The 20,764-nt window shown below is 39.7% G+C and overlaps 4 protein-coding genes across 4 annotated transcripts; 3 read left to right on the top strand and 1 right to left on the bottom strand.

The window, feature by feature from the left end:
• Positions 1-2,461: 2,461 nt before the first annotated feature.
• On the top strand, positions 2,462-11,875 carry prkab1a (protein kinase, AMP-activated, beta 1 non-catalytic subunit, a). Its single transcript, XM_080509767.1, has 8 exons — positions 2,462-2,551; positions 4,862-5,044; positions 5,132-5,301; positions 5,481-5,574; positions 5,911-6,025; positions 7,141-7,274; positions 7,450-7,518; positions 10,002-11,875. The coding sequence occupies exons 2-8, from the start codon at positions 4,901-4,903 to the stop codon at positions 10,077-10,079; spliced, it is 804 nt and encodes a 267-aa protein (XP_080365893.1). The 5' UTR covers positions 2,462-2,551; positions 4,862-4,900; the 3' UTR covers positions 10,080-11,875.
• A 2,804-nt stretch (positions 11,876-14,679) lies between these two features.
• LOC308140113 (phospholipase A2-like) lies at positions 14,680-15,431 on the top strand (the record flags this gene model as incomplete). Its single annotated transcript, XM_080509784.1, has 4 exons — positions 14,680-14,725; positions 14,831-14,978; positions 15,064-15,197; positions 15,313-15,431. Exons 1-4 carry the CDS (start codon positions 14,710-14,712, stop codon positions 15,429-15,431), a joined length of 417 nt encoding a protein of 138 aa, XP_080365910.1. The 5' UTR covers positions 14,680-14,709.
• A 1,053-nt stretch (positions 15,432-16,484) lies between these two features.
• Positions 16,485-17,070, top strand: LOC308140114 (phospholipase A2-like; the record flags this gene model as incomplete). The annotated part of the gene is made up of 3 exons (XM_080509785.1): positions 16,485-16,630; positions 16,725-16,858; positions 16,952-17,070. The coding sequence occupies exons 1-3, from the start codon at positions 16,524-16,526 to the stop codon at positions 17,068-17,070; spliced, it is 360 nt and encodes a 119-aa protein (XP_080365911.1). The 5' UTR covers positions 16,485-16,523.
• Positions 17,071-18,606: 1,536 nt separating this feature from the next.
• On the bottom strand, positions 18,607-20,318 carry ppp1r3c2a (protein phosphatase 1 regulatory subunit 3C2, duplicate a). The gene is made up of 3 exons (XM_080510552.1): positions 20,258-20,318; positions 20,036-20,142; positions 18,607-19,911 (listed from the first exon to the last, which is right to left on the bottom strand). Exons 2-3 carry the CDS (start codon positions 20,047-20,049, stop codon positions 18,924-18,926), a joined length of 1,002 nt encoding a protein of 333 aa, XP_080366678.1. The 5' UTR covers positions 20,050-20,142; positions 20,258-20,318; the 3' UTR covers positions 18,607-18,923.
• Between the last annotated feature and the right edge of the window lie 446 nt (positions 20,319-20,764).

Raw genomic sequence — 20,764 nt, 5'->3', positions numbered from 1 at the left:
AGATATTCCTTTTCAATTGTATTGGTTTGTATATGTAATACCATGAAGCATTTGTATAGACTGTGCAATAATGGTAATAGCTTTTTGATAATAGCAGAAGAATTGTAGACATAGTGCTGATATTTGCAAATCCAGCCACATCACATCCTCTTCATTTGGTTGTACACATCAGTGTTCATGGAGAGAAAGTGATCCTCTGCAAGAGTCAGCTTTTATTCAGACAAATAGTGGCATTCGACAATAAATAAACATGTTCGAGGATAAAGAAAAGAAATAATCCCTCTGGCAGAGCCCCCCTACAGCACATACAGTATATGATTTCCACAGCACATCCATGCTGTCGACTTTACCTTGTTGTGAGGAGTCTGCACCAAGAGAAAATTGAACGTCCCAGTTCAACCTACAAACTCAACAATCCGCAGTGACCTTCACTGGGATGCTTATTTTGAAGTTTGTCGGTCATTTGCAATTGTGCTCAGAATTTAATAAGCATGTGCATATGGACAGGGTTTGTGAACACATTTAACAGCCATGTGGATGTTTTATGCAGAGTGATCATATCAAACAAAGTGATCATTTTGGACAACTCATGATAGGCCTTTGTTCTTGCATGTGAATGACAAGTTACATCATCTCATAGTGCAAAATGTGAGGTGTACCACAGAGGTCAATATTGGGCTCAAATCAGTTTGTTTTTCAATAAAATTTTTGTAATTTGCTGCAAATTATAACGCATATATTTCAAGACACTTTTTTTAATAATAAGAGATTATGTGTATGTGTAACAGTGAAAAAGAAAAAGAAGCCCTTTTAACACCAGGAAACATTTGAGAGGGGAGAGCTTCCATGCTTGCATGCGCTGATTATAGGCAAGAGAGAATGACATTGACTTCCAATTCCACAGCCAGAAAACAGAGAGGACACCTACTGGTATAAAATATAAATGCATTGTGAGTGAAAAGTAGCATGACAAAGGTCTCCCAGTAGGTTAAACCTATTACAACTTCACCGAGAAAATGGTCCAGTGTTAAACTTGTGCATTCTTCCTCTTTGTTGCATCCTTCGGAACAACAACTTTCTATACCGGAGTACTTCTGACAACATCCAGCTTCACACAACCGCACCTGTATTAGAGCCTTGATTTTGTATGCAAATTGGATTAAAAATATAAGTGAATGTTCCCCGTTTGTTGCAAGTACTAATTAAACAAGTAGAGAACATTTTGGGAGGAACAAACATAATGCAGTATTGCTGTTCATCCAAAGGACAAAGAAACAGACCGAGTTAAGAAATACTGCGTGAAGCTTGAAGAAATATGAACCTTATTAAATGGACCATTTTCACCCTTAACCGGGATGTCTTTAATCATAAATTGTGATATTTTAACTTGGCATTGTGCTTTTCTCTGTGTCAAACCTGTGTGTATTAAATATACTTAAAAATAAAACAGCTTTTAAATATTTTACACGATACCGGGTGTACAAGCTGCTCTCTCTAAGCAGTCTAAATTTAGAGTAGTGCTGTGGAAAACGGAACAAAAGATGTAAGACAATATGGTACATGAAAGAAGATTGAGTAAATCTTGAAAAACCTTTAATCACAGGCAGTTAAAACAGTCATAATTAGTAATTTGGAATAACCCATTAGCCTCAAATACATGTTTTAGGGCTGTAGGAAACATGACAAATCCCACCCATGCACAGGGGGCAACATACAAACTCTACACAGAAAGACCCAGCTGGTAATCAAACCTGGACCTTTTCACTGTGAGGTGAGAGAGCGAACCATGGCAACACTGTGTCATGTAGTGAGTATAATCCTTGTGTTATGACAAAAAATAGATATTTTTGTCTTTGTTCTGTCTTTATATTGTCATTTCATGATATTGTGTTATCATTTTATGTTTCTCAGCAGCTCTTATTTTGGTCACAATGGAGTTTATATATATATATATATATATATATATATATATATATATATATATATATATATATATATATATATATATATATATATATATATATATATATATATATATAGTCTGTTTCATGATATCAAAAATGAATCTTCTCTCTTTGTGGTCTGTGTGTAATAATTTTGTCTTCCTGTGGTCATTTTGCATCATTTTCATCTTTGTGGTTGTCAAATATTGCAGCTGCAGTAAACCACTGGAAAGGTACTATAAATTATAGCACCTTTATAATATTATATTTGTAGCCATTACTGTAGTTCAGACTGGACTTGACGTAGGCTTCCATCTAGTGTTGGAAATGAAAAATTGCATTTATCTGCAGCGCTGCTGACATTCATTATTATCATTGATGTCATCCACTGATTGAAACGATATTTGGGCATTAATGATGCAAAAAAGGCGTATATGAAATTGGATTACATTAGGTTTTGTATTTGCATTTTAACCACAGATAGACCTTCGGGTCTGATTCTCTGCGCATGCGCAGGCCGGAGAACTCGTTAGCATCCTCTCATGTTTATGCTGCTCAGATGAAATGAAGGGCTAACGCCGACAGCCACGACGGGAGCACTTTATCAGGTGAAAACAAATCTATGCGAGTGTGTGTTCTTTCACAGTCATTGCAGCTTCCATCGTGTGTTTAGTGTCATTGCAGTGGACCAATGAGGAGCTATTTGGCGAAAAAAAGGAATCCTGCCGGTGTTTCGTATTGACTAGCATCCCTGTTAACTCGACTGGCCGACTTCATTTACTGTCCGTTATTACTCCTAATAACAGGAGATGTTAAGATCCGACAGGAATCCTTTGCCGGGACAGCTTCGTATTTCTGTTGGAGTTCCAATATTTGCATTTAAAAAAGCAACAACGGACTCTCAAGGACATAGGTCACCAATTGACACGGAAACCACTTTATCTGTAACAGTTGAGGCTAGCTGCGACATCACCGTTAGCTCGAATGCAAAGAGTAAATACATGTGAACCCAGTGTTGCACAGTGAAGCTTTCGTCTTGCAAGAGGTGATATTGCATCTGTTTCATGTGGGGGATTAAAGCAATGTCGTTAGCCTTGTTTTGGGTGCATCCCGTTATAACGAACTACACACTGTAAACAATGTCAACAACACCAAGATAAACACACCATATGTTGTTATCTTACCAATATTGTGATGACATTGCAACTACTGATGAAAAATACATTTTATTCAAAAAGAACTTGAGCACTTTCATGCAGTGTATTATGGATAATGGCAAGATAACGACATCAACCATTCACCAGTAATTATAGACGTCACCAATAATCGTATGAATAATCACAGTAAACAGCGGCTTGCAATAATCCTTCCAGTTCATTTCATGGTCAGACACTGATCAGTTTGAAATCATCAAGCATTCAAGCTGTTAAACATCAACCCGCCCTCTAAACCAGGGATAGCTAACTGTAGTTCTCCTCAAGGGGTCACATGACCAACTACTGTGGAGATATGAACTTCAATATAAACTAATGGTGCATGATATGAACGAATGGCATGACATTGGGAAAGGTAAGTGTCCCCAGAGTTCACCTCACACTGTGAAACTTCCATATGCTTTGCATTAGACATTTAATGAAATATCCCAAACTTTTTTTATTCACTTTACAAGTCATAAAAACAAAAAAAAGACATAATCTTAAATATGTTTTCCCTGTTATTTTTAAAGTGGAAGCTGTATTTATCATATTTAACATTTCAAAAAAGTTTGACACCTTTTTGTGTATATGCTGTGACAAAATGGTTTGTTTTTCAATGCTATTCATTTTTGTAGATTCAGTTTTACTAAATGAAGTGGCCTAATACAGTTGTGTTCCATGCATCAAAACGTCTTTTCATGTATTTCTTAATTCCTTGGGTCGACTGAGGACAACCGAATGACCATACAATATAATATACTGTCACACCTGCACATTTTTCCTGACACTCTCTTTAATCAAACATATTAAATTAAGCTTATGTATTAAAATGTAGAGTCATAACCACTTACTTCACCAAGAAGTTGATGAGATGGTGGCAAATATGACTTTAATGTCTTATGTGACACCTCTGAACTTTTGGCAGTGTTTCAGATTTATATCTTTGTATAACCGAGTGAAACTCATAATGAATGATACATTACTGTGTGTCTGCTATTGCTCTGTGGAAGTCACAGCGACACTGGTTATTGAGATGACTAACGTTTGGACTTACTGTTGCTTTATTGGCAGTAGAGGGAGAGTTGTAAAATAACTGAAATCATACATAAAAGTCACATTCACAAGTCGGTACAAATCGAAGAAACTTGTGAAGATTTTCTTTGACATTTTTGAAACACTTGTTCTTCTCATATATTAGGTCTATCACATGGTGTGATATATTTGATTAAAGTCCATATCCTCCCCAAAGCTGTTGGTGTATATGCGAAGTGTGCTGAAACAGCGAGAATTTGGAAACTGGGAGGTATGTAGCTGAGCAAACTCACTGAGATAAGGTATCGTGCAGACAGGCGTGATCTGTTAGGGTCTGGTCTGATCTGATCAGACATAACATGCTATTTTAAGCCTCCTTGTACATGGATGGGGTGTCGGAAAATTCTCACCGCTGCTGTTGAGTTTTCCATTGTATGACTCTGTGCGATCATACAGTAAGTAAACAAAGACGCTCTGTGTACTGAACACATAGTTCCAGTTTGTATACATGGTACTGCACGGTGAACAGTGGGTGGAGAAATCTTTGAAGTTGTTCCACAAGATTCTCAATGTCTGCATAGTTAAAAAAAAATTCTTTATTCAATTCTTCTGAAGTATTAATATTTATGCTACATTGAGACTCACTCACATCTCTCTCTATCTCTCCCTCTCTCTCTCGCTCTCTCTTAGCCACCTTGCAACTTTCCCCACTTCCAGTAAGACAAAGCCATGGGGAATACAAGCAGTGAGAGGGCCGCCATGGGCCACGGGGAAAAGGCCCTGCGGAGGGACAGCAGGGGTAACAAAGAAGGGCCAAAAATTCTGATGGATAGCCCCGAGGATGCAGACATTTTTCATGGCGAGGACATGAAGGTATGAGGCAGGCTGGTATCTCGGAGGATTTGATAAATCCCACACCGCTACAAATCCCACAGATTTCTTAACATGGTTCTATTTCAGGCTCCTTTGCAGAAAGAGGAGTTTCTTGCTTGGCAGCAGGACTTAGAATCAGAAGACAAAGGGCCCACATTAGACCGACCGACAGTCTTCCGCTGGACAGGTGATGGAAAAGAGGTCTACCTCTCTGGATCCTTCAACAACTGGGCCAACAAGATTCCCCTCATAAGAAGGTGACAACTTGCTCTAAACAACATGAGGCATGGTCTGCTATTATATTGTTAACCTGCACATTTTGATAACTTTGATGGCTTCGGTGTCTAGATTGGTACACAACAAGACATTTGATTTACGAGGACCTTCTGACTCTTAAACCAAAGTGTCTTCTTCTCTTTCACATCATCTGTCAAAGTCAGAACACCTTCGTGGCAATTGTTGATCTACCAGAAGGGGAGCATCAGTACAAGTTTTACGTGGACGGCCAGTGGACCCACGACCCGACTGAGGTACACCAGCACATAAAAAGTCTTTCCGCTTCAATTATCTGGAATGAGATCAACGTATATTTGGAGCTTATTCTGTTCTACAAAGCGAAGATTCTGTAACCACGAGCCAAAGTGGACTCTTTTTGCTTTGTATAATTCCGGTGCTGTTAAAATTGAGCTTATCTCGAGAAGATACAGGAGCTCCAGCAGCACATGTGCAATCCTCCCATGAGATGTGAACACACAAGATCAGCTACCCATTATCAAGAGAAATAGTCTTCAACCAAATCAAATAATACTGTTTTATTATGATTTCCACAGCCGTATTTATTGGTTTCATTGTGTTTCTCGTGACAGCCTGTTATAACCAGCCAGCTGGGAACCGTCAACAACATCATACAGGTGAAGAAAACCGACTTTGAGGTGTTTGATGCACTGATGGTGGACTCGCAGAAATGCTCTGACATGTCAGGTGCGTGAAGACATTTTCATTTCTCATCTGTTCCTATTCACTTTTGTAAACTGCAATTATAAAATGTTTGCAAAAATCCCTAAAATTTTTGTCAATGTGCACATATTTGTTTCAGTCTTTGGGAAGCAGGTTATTCACAGTTTTCTTACCATCTGTCCATTTTCAACACTCTTTAATTAACAGTTTAATTATTTATAAATAATCATAATTTTGCTAATTGATTAATCTGCTCAGTATGCTTTTTACAATTATTCGAATAATCTTTTATTTTTTAAACAAACATTTTAAGAACATTTATTAGAAGAATTTTCATGATGAAAAAGAAAAATACAAGAAAAATGTGTATTTTGCATTTTATTTTAATATATTTTGTAAAACACAGCTCAAACGAATACAGTGAGCTTAATTAATGCTCTTTTAGGACTTTTTACATAAAGTTTTCTTTCCTGATGTTTCTTTTTTCTCCCGTTTCTTGAACCTTCCGCCAGCCGCCTCCGCTATCTTGCTGAAAGCGTTGACTGTGCTGTGACCGTGCGTTGACTGTGCACGTGACGCCAAACAAGGCGTCACGTGCACCCCCCCTGCTGTGCTGGTAGATTACGGCCACAGGGGGCTCATTACTGCCACACTGTGGAAGCTGCCAGAGCAGATTTGTTGAAAATTTGACATAACATTTTATTTAACAACTAATTGATGTAGTTGATTTTAATCAATGGGTTCTTTTTCGTCATGTTTATTTCTTTGCTGTGCTCAGAAATGGCCTCCCAGTATTTTCTTACCTAAAAAAAGCAAAAACTGAATAAACAATAAAACTTCCACAGATGCTTCCCTGACACGTTCTACCAGAAATAAAATGCTCGGTCTCCACAGGCCCTCAACACAGAAGTACTTCCTTTCCACACACTGTTCCACTCTGCCGCTGATTTTATTCCAAATGAAAAAAGGAAAATCGGGATGAACAAAAGTTCCTTCCAGACAAAGTTCATATTGGACCCCTCTGCAGTGTACTGCCAGGCTTTTTGTGGAATACCTACCCACGGGCTTCATTCATGAGCGAGTGCCGGCCACGTTTGCAGCCGCTGGTCGTCACACTTTCCTCACCCTTCTTTTATCAGACCTGTCCAGCTCCCCTCCTGGGCCATATCATCAGGACGCCTACGTTCCTAAACAGGAAGAGAAGTTCAAGTCTCCACCAATCCTCCCCCCGCACCTCCTTCAGGTCATCCTCAACAAAGACACAGGAATCTCCGTAAGTCGGGTGTCGTGAAACGTATCTTCCCGTTTGTTTGCAGCCTTTTTGTTGTCGATTTTCTTGAAAAATGTCAGTTTCACTCCCAAAACGAGAATACAAATTGAAATTCTGCAATCTAATATGACATTTAAACTCAACACCTAAAAACACCTTCTTTTTTTTTAACATCCAGTGTGACCCTGCACTCCTTCCAGAACCCAACCATGTCATGCTCAACCACCTCTATGCTCTTTCTATCAAGGTAAGGCCAAATGACGTCCAGCGAAGTCATGCCCCCCCCCCCCCCCCCCCCCCCCCCCCCCGGTGCATGTGTGTGTGTTTGGCATTTCTTCATCAATGCCACGTGAGGAAACTTTTTGTTGGCGATGTTTGAGAAAAAGCTCAGCTTTGTTGGCAGTTTTTTCTGAACAGAAAGTGTGAGCCACCACCGCTGCTGCTGCTGCTGCTGCTGTTCGATGGCTCACGTGCAGCTTGCACAGCAGATTGCATCGACCAAATGCCAACAAATGATAACAAGCTGCTAATGGGACAGATGGACAGGGCCGAAGGACAGATAATTGCCCTTCTTGCAACATTGTGGGAATAAAAAAAAAAAATGTGCACGTTAAGATGAGACACAGAAGGCTGTGTGAGGATAATTAGGCAAGAGACTTCACACTTGTACATTGTTTGCCTCGAAAACACTATTTTCCATTTCAGCTGACAGCTGCTTTGATATTGACATGTTTTTTTCTATTCAGTCACACCTGTAGCTATGTGTATATATATATATATATATATATTTGTATTTTTTTTTTTTTTTTGTGGTTTTCATGTGTGCCAGTCTCCTGAAAGCGAAGCAGGCAAGGCCAGCGTTTTGCAGCTGTGCTCAAACAAACGCACAAGAAGCAGCTACAATGCTGCCATCCATCCATGGCAAATTATTTTATTTACCTTTGACATCAGCCAGGGAGATTGCAGGTTTTCACAAACACATTCCCAATGTGGGAACATCCAGTCCAAGCCTCCTGGAGCTGTATCAACGAGTCTCATTTTGTGGCCAAAACTCACAAATTCACATGCTGAACATCAGTCCAAAAAAATAAATAAATAAATAAAGTGACGTCTGACTATCCTTGATAAGTATGTAGATTGGAAACCCAATGAACTAAATTTGGAGCATAACAGGAAATTGTGTCGACTATTTGGCTGGCAGGAAAGCCATTATGTTGGACCCAATCGCAGATCAAATTCATCAGTGCGCCATATATTTCTCATATGAGATTCTCAACACCAACAAACACAGTACTACTAAATAAATCCCCCAAATGTTCAGAGTTGAAGTTATTTTGGAAAAAGGGACACACACACACTCATCGAATGTTTTCCTCCACAAAATCAAAATAAGCCTCAGCATCCTGATAATAATGTCATGAGTTATGTATTATATATATATATATATTTTTTTTTTTTTTTTTTAAATAGAATACCACATATTATAGTCTTCAAAACAAGTCTCATTTTATTGATTTAAAATAAAGGTGTGATGAATATGTCTATATTTTCACAAAACCAAACAGTTGCTACAGAAAATCACGACAAATCTCTACGCATAGCCAATTTTAATGATACTTTTTGGTGTATAATATAGTGAAATGTCCTGAACATTTCTCCTGCAGCTGTTACGTTATGCATGTTTTCACAAAATCACCCTGTCAGCATGGCTTTGAGGCGAGTTTGCTCGCAATGAGGTCACTAAGTTTATTGGCAACATGGCTGATATCTCAGCTTGGGTCTCAGTGTTGTGTTGTGTCGGCTACTTCTGAGGAATTTGTTTACATTTTTCTTTAGTGTTTTTAATAATTGTGTAAGGTTTGGTGGGCTGAATTAGTGCCTCTTGTGAGCCGGTTTTGGCGCACTGGCGTTAAGTTTAACACCCCCGATTTAAAATCTAAATACAATCAGTGAGCTGTTGAAGCTTAAGTAATTATCAAGACCGAAATTGTGGCGAGACAGGTACGGTATTTAACATTCAATAATGTAATCATGGTCTTATGATTGATAAGAGTGTTGCAGAGTATGTAATGAATGAAGATGGCGACCATGCTATCCACTATACCAATTTTTCCTAAGCACGAAAAATTGCATCGAAAATAGGATCTTGTAATAGTTTATATATTTGCTCTTGATCTGTGATATTTATTTGCAGAAACAAAGAAAAATTTTATTGGATAATGGTTAACTTATGGCTTCCCTTCTCTCTGAGCTGCTGCCTGCAAAAATGTAAAATATGATTGGTGACACCTGGTGGTCAGAGGAGGAAGCACAACACTAACTGCAAAGGGCAGCTCGTGGAATTAGAGTTTACATATTAAATTCATGATTAGCAGTTTTATGTAATCGATTTTCACATAATACATATTTCAGTTGGAAGTGACCGTTGGTCTGCGGCTGTCTTTTTTCAGGATCGGCTTAAATATTCCATATGTGCGCCAAAGTTTTGGACTGAGGCGACAGCTGGTTATGTGTTTTGTCATTTTAGCCTCTGTGGTTACATTTGTGACTGTAATATAAAAAAAAAAACAAAAACAAGGTGACACATTTCAAGAGGTTTATGCAAGTGAATAAATTCCATCAAAAACATTTTGGCTTAAGTGCACTTGATTAAAAATCAAAACATTCAAAAACTGCTTTATAAAGTGCATCTGTTTAATTTGTTCTCTGTTTTGTCTTTTCCTGTCACAGGATGGAGTGATGGTACTCAGTGCCACACATCGCTATAAGAAGAAGTACGTCACCACTTTATTATACAAGCCCATCTGATCCAAGACTTGCCTTATTATTATCACAGCCCAGTGTGTACACAGAGTGTACATTATTTTAGCACCATTTTTTTTTCGCTGGACCTGGATGTAATCTTGGTCGTATTTCACCTCTTCAATTCATCATTTGATGAAGCTACTATATTGAAGATCGAATAAAGACACGATTTAGAGAAATTGCAACTTCGAAAAAGGTTTTAGATTTGTTTACTATATACTTTACAGTAGTTTACTGAAAGCAGCAAATGTTAGTGTCAACGGATCAATTGAGGCAGCAAAACTTTACTATTCCGCTTTAAATGGTTAGTGAAGTGACCTTAATCTTGGGGATTCAATGCCACCAACTATTCATTATTTAACTTACACTAAAAATAGTCTGTGCACGAGAATCACCGATTATAGGTAAGAAGCGATATATGTTGTATATCTTTGTATACCCATGTATTGTAAACATATCCAAGTGTGGCCCTGATCCTTCGTATTCTGCCTTCCACGTTCACTGACTACCCTCCGGAGTTATCCAGTGATGTAATAATAGCTTAGTGTGCTACAAAGGTAATGATTATGGGGTAGGACACTGGCATGTTTGTTACCAAAACAAACACAGTCATCAGGTTACAGATTGAAAGGCGACGCTGGGAGAGGCGCACTCTCAGACCTGCTGTCGTCTTTCCCACGGATCGGAACGAGACTCAAGAATGTCATAAGTGAAAGAAGATGAAGGAAGAAAGAAATGCACTGCAGTAGCTTTCCACTGTTGTTTAAAATTCTTGTTGTTGACGATGAGAATTTATTTAGTTGTATTTATGCAGCGCTTAGTAGATGTTTTCTTTAATATATTTAATTTTTATACAGGCAGGTGACAAAGAAAAACCTTGAAACTTGATGCTGACTAATTTTGTTTGCTGGAACTATTTCAGGCCACATTGATTGAATGATGGTTTTATTTAACAGCAATTTTTTTTTTTTAACATATATCAGAGTTTTTTGTTTTTTTTTCTCTTTTAAACTAAAAAAAAAACTAGCCCAGATCTATGAAGTATTGGAATACCAAGTTAAACAACGACATCATAGTAAGTCATCATCACCACAAAAAGAGAAATTAAATAACACTGTGCTTATATGTTGTCACGTCTGTATATTTGTCTACATTACAATACATGTTTTTGTCCTTAGTTATTTTCTGGTCTGTGGCCATGACTAAGTCACTCAACAGCCAATAATGCTTGAACTGATTTCTTTTTCTTTTTCTTTTTTTAACTCAAGCACTTGCAGCATGACAATGTATGAAAAGAAATGTCATTGCTTTTTATTGCATTTCATGAAGTGTGGATTTACTTTTGCACAACACCATGTTTATCCTGCTTTTATATGGAGCAAATGCACTTATATAAGAGTTACAGCTGACAGTTGCTTTGTCGATATGGCATCTTTAGTTTGTGCCACAAAACACTGCCAACCTTGAGTAGCTGTACTACTTTCCTGTGAATAATGTTTCTGAGCAAGTTATGGTTTATTTCTGCCAGAAATAGACCAAACAAGCAAATGTAAGGCAGCCAATCACAACACTGGTATATGGACCACCAGTGAGAGATTTATAATGACCTGCTTCTTTTCCCGAAGAATGGAGGTGAATGTGTTTCATGTTTAAAAACAAAATACTATGACATGAAGCAATGTTGTTACTGTGGCTCGGAATATAGCATCTAGATACGATTCACACAAACAAATGAGCTGGTATTAGTAAATATTCTTTTCCTTACAGAATTGTAGAGGCCAGTAAATGCTGAGGTCTCATTTGTTTGTGCTCACTCTGCTGTTGTTTTAGATCTCACTGGTCTATTGATGTTAAGATGTTTAACATTTAAATAAATGGCACAATCATTAAAATTCTCGTGGTTTCTTTTAACTGCATGTGTATACTTTCCGCATTGACTCATATTCATATCTAGAGTGAAGTTACTCATTTAGAGAGTGGAGAGTAACGAGGTTGATTACGATAAGCTTTCAGTTTATTTTTCAAGAACACGGGTTCTCTGTTGATAAAAACCAGAGTTGGAAAAGATGAGCTGAAATTGTACACGGTGAAACCTGACGGCAATCATTTACTGCTTGTGGATCAGAAGTTGACAATATATTTTGTTGTAAAAATACAAGAAGTCTAGAATCCAGTCAGAACTTTCTGCTTCTGAAAACAACAGTGGGAATTGTTACTGTGAACCATCTGCTTCAGTGTCGGCCCTCCTCACACCTCACGAAACCTTTCATCTCTGCTGCATACGTGACCAAACCCACCTCAAGCTCCTCTCTCTCAACTTCTCACAAACAGGAGCCGTCCCTCTAATCTAAACTCACTCTTAATCTTGCTCATCTTTTGGTCTGTGCCGCCAAAAGACAGGAAACCAAACAAGATAACTGGTCTCACTGCCATCCGGTAGACCTGACCGTTTTATCACAGATCACTCTTGACACTAAATATAGTCTTCTGGTTTTTTTTATTCTTGAATATGCTTTAGAAGTTTATGATTCGGTTTTAAATCATCCTCATTCATCTCATTTTACATTACCCTCAGTCTCTAACATTTTTTGTGATCCAGTTCAAGCATAAACCCTATCATCATCAAGGTGTCTCACTGGTAAGCGTGGAGTGGCACGATTTTTCAAGCAGCAACTGCTTATAATTTAAACACCAGATCTTCACCGCGCTTATGTTTAATGCATTTGCAATGTAGTTTTTTTTTTTTTTTTCTTTTCAAAATCATGTTTAAGGCAATATTCAGTCATTTTACAAATATATTCACCAATATCAAGGCAAATAACCCGAGTCATACTCATCTGTAAAACATAAATAAAATACAGGTCTGAAATTCATGAATAATTTGCAATATTGTTCCACACAACTCCAAACGAGTTGATCTTTGGCATTTCTCTCTCAACCTCTCAGTCTCCTGGCTATGGTGAAGTGTGGAGATTATTATCTTATAATTCACATTATTTTAATACCCGAGGGTACTGTTACTGTCCACTTGTGTCCCCAGAGAGACTTACAGACAGCCATTGTATTTCACATCAACTTGCCTTAAGGAATGCTTAAGGAATACTTCACATGTTGAACACATGTGAAGTATTAATACTCATGCTGCTCAGAGTACATCTGTAGCTCAATGCGTATCAAGTGAATCAAATTTATTAATCACTTTCTCACTTGTGCATGACAATTTGAGACTTATACTACATATATCTGAATAGGGCTTCTCAATCTTTTCTAGTTTATGATCTCATTCTAGCCAGCAATCATACTGTGGAAAGTGTTGTGGCAACTTTGAGCATGGCAGACATTCATATGCACATCTCTCTGTGCTAATTGTGCAGTCCTATTCCTTGTGTCTCATTTCCTTCAGCATTTCCTTCTGGGTGGTGTGCTGTGTAATGTCAATTGCAAGTTTATCTGATTCACTTGTTCATCCCGCCCTGTCCCCTGCTGGTTTCCTTGTGTAATTTCCTTGTGAACGAGAAGCTCATATACTGTATAACTACCCTAGTCACCATCCATCCACTCATCCAACTGTCTGTTTTAATAACACAGGGTTGTGAAGTGTGGACGGCAGAACATGTCCATGTTGACAATGGGCACAATAAACCCTCAACAAATCATCACTATGTCACAATACAGACAGACAATCACACTCATATGACTGTGGGTAATTTAGAAATGCCAAGTAATCACATGAGCATGTTATTTTATATAATAGAGTGTACTTTCGCTCAAATATTAGGTTTTAGAGGAAAGCAGGAAGGAGACAGACTCCACTCAGTGAGGACATATTGGTCGGCAGGCTGGGTTTATTTCCATTCTCATTGTGGGGCAAAGCTGGAGATCACTGCACATCTTATCCAGCATCCTGACATTTTCTTTCTAAAGGAAGTACCAGGTGCAGAATAACGTTTTATTCAAAAGTATATCTATGCATATTTCCGGGGGTCCATAATTCATTATATGAGGAGTCAGGCAATGAAGTTGTAGCACAACAAGCCACAATGTAATCGACTTTTGGTATTGTCATGATGAGGTCGATAAGCTAATGCAGCACGGTCTTAAACATGTCTCATAAATGTTTTTCCAGGATACATATAGGAAATGGTTGTAGTTAGTTGAAGGGAAATTAAAACTAAAAGGTGTTTCTTGACCACAAAACCAACAAACGGATTTAAAGTGAAACGTAAAACTGGTTTGTTGGGTCACACAAGTGTTTGAAGCCAGGGGTGATGTTCAGAATCTCCATTTATTCTTTATTGAAAGCAGCGTTTAAATATTTCCATACAAATGCGATCTGTTTTCCTACATTTCACACAGAGTCTCAGGTCTTTTTGGGAATAAATGAATCACGTATCACTGAGGTAAATGTCTCCTATAGGAATTCAGTGCTGAGTGGCAAGTTTCCAAAATGTGTGAGAATGAACCGGTGCTCACACATATGCTGCTTTACATTTGAATCCACGTGACCCTGAGTAGTATGAACAGCTGACTGGAGTTCATACATAAAGGTGGCCGATGCGAGAGTGAGAACTACTCAGTGACCAACCTTTGAGCTGACAGGATGAATACCCTACAGACTGTGTTTCTCTTGGCTATGTGCCTGTCGTTCGGTGAGTACAACTTGACAAAAGCCTCTCGCCTGAGCATACAATAAAGAATAGATGTCTGTCCTTGTGCAGGATAAACTGCGATCATGCCCTCTTATTGTGCTTCAGGCCAGTCCTTGGACTACAAGGCACTCAATCAGTTCAGAAAGATGATCCTGTGTGTGATGCCTGAGAGCTGGCCAATTTTTGACTACGCTGACTATGGCTGCTTCTGTGGAAAGGGGGGCTCCGGCACTCCTGTGGATGATCTGGACAGGTTATTACTGAGCCTCATTGCGTTGTATTTAAACAACAGACAACAAGCAAGTTTGAGAATTTTTAAATGCTTTTTGGGCCCACAGGTGCTGCCAGGTTCATGATCAGTGTTACACCGATGCCATGCAGCACTCTGAGTGCTTCCCCATCTTGGACAACCCTTACACCGAGTTGTACCACTACAGCTGTGATGAGAAAAACAGAGTGGTCACTTGTGGCAGTAAGTCCACCGCAAACCTAAACCGTTCTATCTTTTTGGTCAAATGGTAGCAGTGTTCCTTGTATTTACAGTAGTTGCAGAAATAAGTCAACACCTTTTATTGTGTCTTCTCCAGGTCGCAACGATCAATGCGAGATGTTCATCTGTGAATGCGACAGAAAGGCCGCAGAGTGTTTTGCCAGATCACCCTGGATCCCCGAGCACGAGCACCTCCCCAGCGACCAGTGCAAATAGGCTTTCAACGATGCTGAATATGGATCATTGTCATTAATGCAGCACAAAAGTGGCAGATCACAAGTTAACTTGATCATAATTCATACATTTCAATGGACTTTCCCAAATCACATAAATTGGGGATTCTGGTTTATTTCTGGTGCAGTTACCACCTTGAACCACCTGATCATTTTTTAAATTGCTGTGTGTCTTATTGGCTTTAGATCCCAATCTTATCGTATGCTTTCCTAACTCCTTGTATAGATCCTGATGGTTAATTACTAAATATTACCCATATTGGGGACACTGTTCAACTTTTCACTTTTCTGGCTAAAAAGAAAGAAAGCAGGAAAATGACAAGGCCAAAAACTTGGCAATCCGCGTCACTTGTATATCATATTTTTGCAGATATTAAAAAATAAAATAATTTTTGTCTGATGACATGTATATTCTCCCTGTGATTGCTTTTTTCCCTCCTACTCCAGTTATGTGAATTGGTGTCTCCAAATTGACTGTGTTTGAATATCTATATGTGTTTACCTTGTTATGGCCAGTCCTGTGTGCACAATACATTTCATTCACTGTCAGCTGGAGTCCAATGAGTCAGATAGTGCCGACAAAATGAAGGACATTGGGGCTATTCTGTACAGTGACAGGTAACGTAATTCATGAATAATCACCAGCTCTTCCCAAAAATGATCTACTATCTATTTGTGAAATTGGCTTATCAACCATATGTGTGAATGCTCAATGCTAGACAAGTTCGCTCAGTGTGAGAGTCCAACACAATGCAGCAGATGTAAGACCAGGAGGTTGTTCTCACGGCCCATGTGACCCTGTGCACGAGTAACAGCTGACCAGCAAAGCCTTCCCAGATTTCATATAAAAACGGGCTGGACGTTTGAAAGAGCACCAGTTCGTAACAAACATTACAGGATGAATTCCCTCCAGAACGTGTTTCTTTTGTTGTGCCTGTCCTTTGGTGAGTACAACCTAAAAGCTGTTCCGCTGTGAGCACAATTTTGAATGTGTCCTTCATATACTGTGATTGTGCCCTTTTATTGCATTATAGCCCAGTCCTTGGACTACAAGGCACTGCACCAGTTCAGAGACATGATTGTATGCCTGAACCCTGATAGCTGGCCAGCTTTGGACTACGCTGACTATGGGTGCTACTGTGGACTGGGAGGCTCCGGCACTCCTGTGGATGAGCTGGACAGGTCGCCATTGTGCCTCAATCCTTCATGCTAAAACACTATCAAACAGCCTATGTCATGTATGCTTTAACACTTGGCATGTCTTTTGGACCCGCAGCTGCTGCCAAGTTCATGACCAGTGTTACACCGATGCCATGCAGCATTCTGAATGCTGGCCCATCCTTGACAACCCGTACACTGAGTTTTACGACTATAGCTGTGATAAGAACAACAAGGTCGTCAAATGTGGGAGTGAGTATATTCTCATTTTGTTGTTCAAAATTATGTTAGCTGCTGGCTTTCAGATCACAGTCAAGTAATTGCTCTCTATTGCAATTTCTTTAGGTGATAACAACGAATGCGAGATGTTCATATGTGAGTGCGACAGGAAGGCTGCCGAGTGTTTTGCCAGATCACCTTGGAACCCCGAGCACGAGCACCTCCCTAGTGACCAGTGCAATTGAAGCCTTTTGCAAATAACTCGAAACATGTCACCTCTGTCTGTCACAGAAATGACCTCTTTCACATGAATGAGGTGGACAGGGATGAACATACAAACATACAACTGTTTAAGATGGTTGAAATTCATTGGCAATCTTCACTCTAACTTACATAGTTCTTCTGCGATTACTTGCTTATTGGACACTAAGCAAAAAAAAAAAAAAAAAAAAAAAGTTGTTGCTTCTGCCTAATGTGTTTCTTTCAGTAAGCCCCTCCGTTAGCACAGCTCACTTTTTGCGATCACAGCTGTGGCGGCAGCCCACTGGATCAGTCTTCAGGCCATTGTTCAGACAACACAGGCATCAGCACTGTGAGCACCAGCAGGCTGTCCACTGGCCACGAGCCAGCTGTGCCTGCTGTGAGCTAAAAGATAAAATGAGAATGATGACAAATGCGGGCAAAAAAGAACGAGTGAAAAGTCATTCTCTCACCCAATGCCTTGTGTGTGAACAATTTTTAGGCAAAGTGTCATTTGTCCTGTCGTTTCCATTAGAAGTATCTTTACTGCTGGTAGTTGGAGCCGTTTACTTTTTCCTGTGTCAAATGAGAATTAAACTTAAGAGAATCTTACTCTATATGTCCTCATGCCCGCTCTATTGGCTCGATCACACACACACACACACACACACACACACACACACACACACACACACACACACACACACACACACACACACACACACACACACACACACACACACACACACACACACACACACACACACACACACACACACACACTTTTCACTTAAAGTTAAGAAAGCAAAGATCCAACACATGACACACATGTTGAAACCACATAAAACATATTTCAGGCTATCAGCACAAAACATGTGTGAGTGCCTCACATGTACCAGATATCACTCAGCTGTGACGGTTCTCAAGGGTTGTTAGCCCTGGGGGAGGTAGGGGAAAGTAAGAGAAAAAGGAGAACAGTGACTAATGAAAGAAGAGAAGGGGGGTAAAGAGACTTTCTCACTGTAGACTGCCACAGTATCTAATAATGGTTCCACCCCTGGCATGTAAACACGAACCCGAGCTTTATCCCAGAGTACATGCTGGCCCCACTGCTGCCATGGTTACCTACTGTTTGCCTCACCTGACAGGTACAACACAAGAATGAACACATCCCAACTCAACTCTTGGCGGCGGCTGAAGGAGTGTCTCACTCACAACACCTGCGCTACTTTCCCCAGATGATCATCCAGTTTGTTTATATACTTCGTCTGGTATGCGTGACGAATTGGATGAAATGTCGCACCAGAAACTGGAGTGTGAACTAAGAACAATAATGTCAGTGTCAATGGACATTGAACATATATATATATATATATATATATATACACATACAATTTTATTTATTTTTTATTTTTTTCTGCTTTGTGAAAATGCACACAATTGCATTTGTGTGCAGTTTATCTTGATCTGAATAGTTGGGACTTAAAGACAAAGACAAAAACAAACAAACCATTCATCTTCCAAAAGAAGTTTATTGAGAATATTAATGCATAATGCATTGTTCACATTTAAGCAGGGTAATCCATCCCAAGTGGATGAGCAGTTTGTATGAACTGACAGAACAGCTTCAAATCTTGTGAAACAAGAGATTGCAAATAGTCCAAACCCCACAAGAACACTTTTTCTATTTTTCCGTTAAATAACACATCCATCATTTATCCATTTTCATCTTGAAGCCATGTCCAACTTGCATTAGTGGCAGTGCAGGATACATAATAAACAGGCAATGAGTGAAAACAAAAGTCAATCTTATATCGTTTATAATAACTCTTGTAAGGTATGGACTGATTATTCTGGACTACTTGGTTAAAACTGAAGTTTTACACTCCATGCCTTTGTTTATTGAATTCCTCTGAATATGCAGCCAGTCTGATGTAAAGCTGGGCACCTTGCCAACTAAGTTCAAAGGCCAACCAGGAGGACGGTACTTTGAGAGGGTGGGGTAATACCGGCTCCCACTGCCTTGAGTTACATTTGGCCCATCTTTTTCTATGTGCAATCTGTAATTCTGCCCCCTGTTGTCATCCCAGTATAGCATGGAGCCAACGCTTGGCCTGAACGACACACAAAACTCTATCCGCTCCTTTGAATCTACATTCTGGGGGAAGCTTATGTCAAAGGTAAAAACATCCACGTCCAAAGTGCCACAGCGTTGCTGTTGCAAAAACTTGCAGGGAATGTCGCGATGGCTTCGCCAAGAGTCAAAAGTCACCCTCACATGCGCAGCACTCCCAGTACCCCAATGGGAAGCATACACTTTGCCTCTGAAAGAGTTCTCAGAAATGCTGCAGCTCTCGAGTTGTATGTGCATTTCTTGCAACTGTGTAAGGAACTGTGTAAAGTCCAGAGTTGGCTGAGGGAAGCCCAGCTGTAGTCTGTGGTGCTGAAGTCTGCTTGAAATACACAGTTGGGGTTTGGCCCTTGTCACCAGGGTGGAGGTGGGAGATGAGAGTTCAGGTACAAAGAGGCGCACAGCGGTGAGGGCCAGTCCCTTGGTGTCGGCAAACACCACCCGCTTCTTGCTCATGCCGCTGCTATACCTGCGTAGGCAACTCCGTAATCCGGAGGGTGCATGAGAGGAGGCATGTGATGAGGAGGATGTGGAAGACAGGTGTGAAGAGTGAAGGCCTCCTTGCTGTGGGCAGTCGGCTGACTGACACAGACGTTGTGTCGGATTCAGAGGAGACATGGGCAGCAGCTGATAGAGAGGCTGGCGCCGGGTCAGATGCATTGCCAGGCCAGCCGTTATTCCAGCAGTGTTGGGTTGACTCAAAGCATGAAGAACCCTGATAAAACATTACATGTTCCAAATAAGTTTTCTATACACTCATTATTCCTATTATAATTTCAGTAGCATGTCAGCATATGCTTTTTACAGTGTAATCTGACAAAAGGAAAACCATCACCCACCTTGTGCAGGTCATTTTTGGTCCGTGTCTAAGCTTGCTGACTTTCCTAGATCTTAATCCTGATCCAATTCCCAGACTTCCCCAGACGGCTGCACCACACAATATGATCTGTAGATTGAGAAATTTTCAGTCAAAAAAACTCAAAAAGTTGTAAAACAGATTTGAACAGCCAAATACCTTAAATAAACGGTAACAACATTTTTTAATGTAAAAATATACTCACAGGATGTAAAGCACCATGTGATTGGACTGAAGGGAAATGAGGAAGCTGAGACTGTGTTTGTGGTTCCTCTCTGCTCTCTCTGGAGTTTATGTGTTGAGTTTTTGAATGAGGCTGCACCTCCTGTGTCACTGCATTTGCATGGGGGTGTAGTGTAGCCAATCAAGCAGAGCAGCCGTGTTTATGTCCTGCCCCTGATGGAATACTGCATGAAAGCCTTACTCTCGTGTGTCTCCTTAAATGGATTTGGTTTTAGAAAACACAAGTATCACGTTTCTTTAAAGGCGCAATCTGAATACTACTGTTTTTGTATCTAATGTTTTAAGTCTCAAGCACAGTGACTTCAGAATGAGTTTAGGAGGGGGAAAAAAAACACGACAAGAGACAACTGCTATGCCAGCATAAAAAGAAACGCAAACCTCTGATCACACTGTGATGAATTAGAGTGTAAAAATAAACAGTTAGGGCTGAGAAGTGGCTACGACTGTAAAATGCGGCTCTCATCACTAT

Source organism: Blennius ocellaris (assembly GCF_963422515.1).
Source record: "Blennius ocellaris genome assembly, chromosome: 15".
NCBI classification, from domain to species: domain Eukaryota; kingdom Metazoa; phylum Chordata; class Actinopteri; order Blenniiformes; family Blenniidae; genus Blennius; species Blennius ocellaris.
The sequence above is the reverse complement of the archived record's forward strand: the minus strand, read 5'-3'. Positions and strand labels throughout refer to the sequence as shown.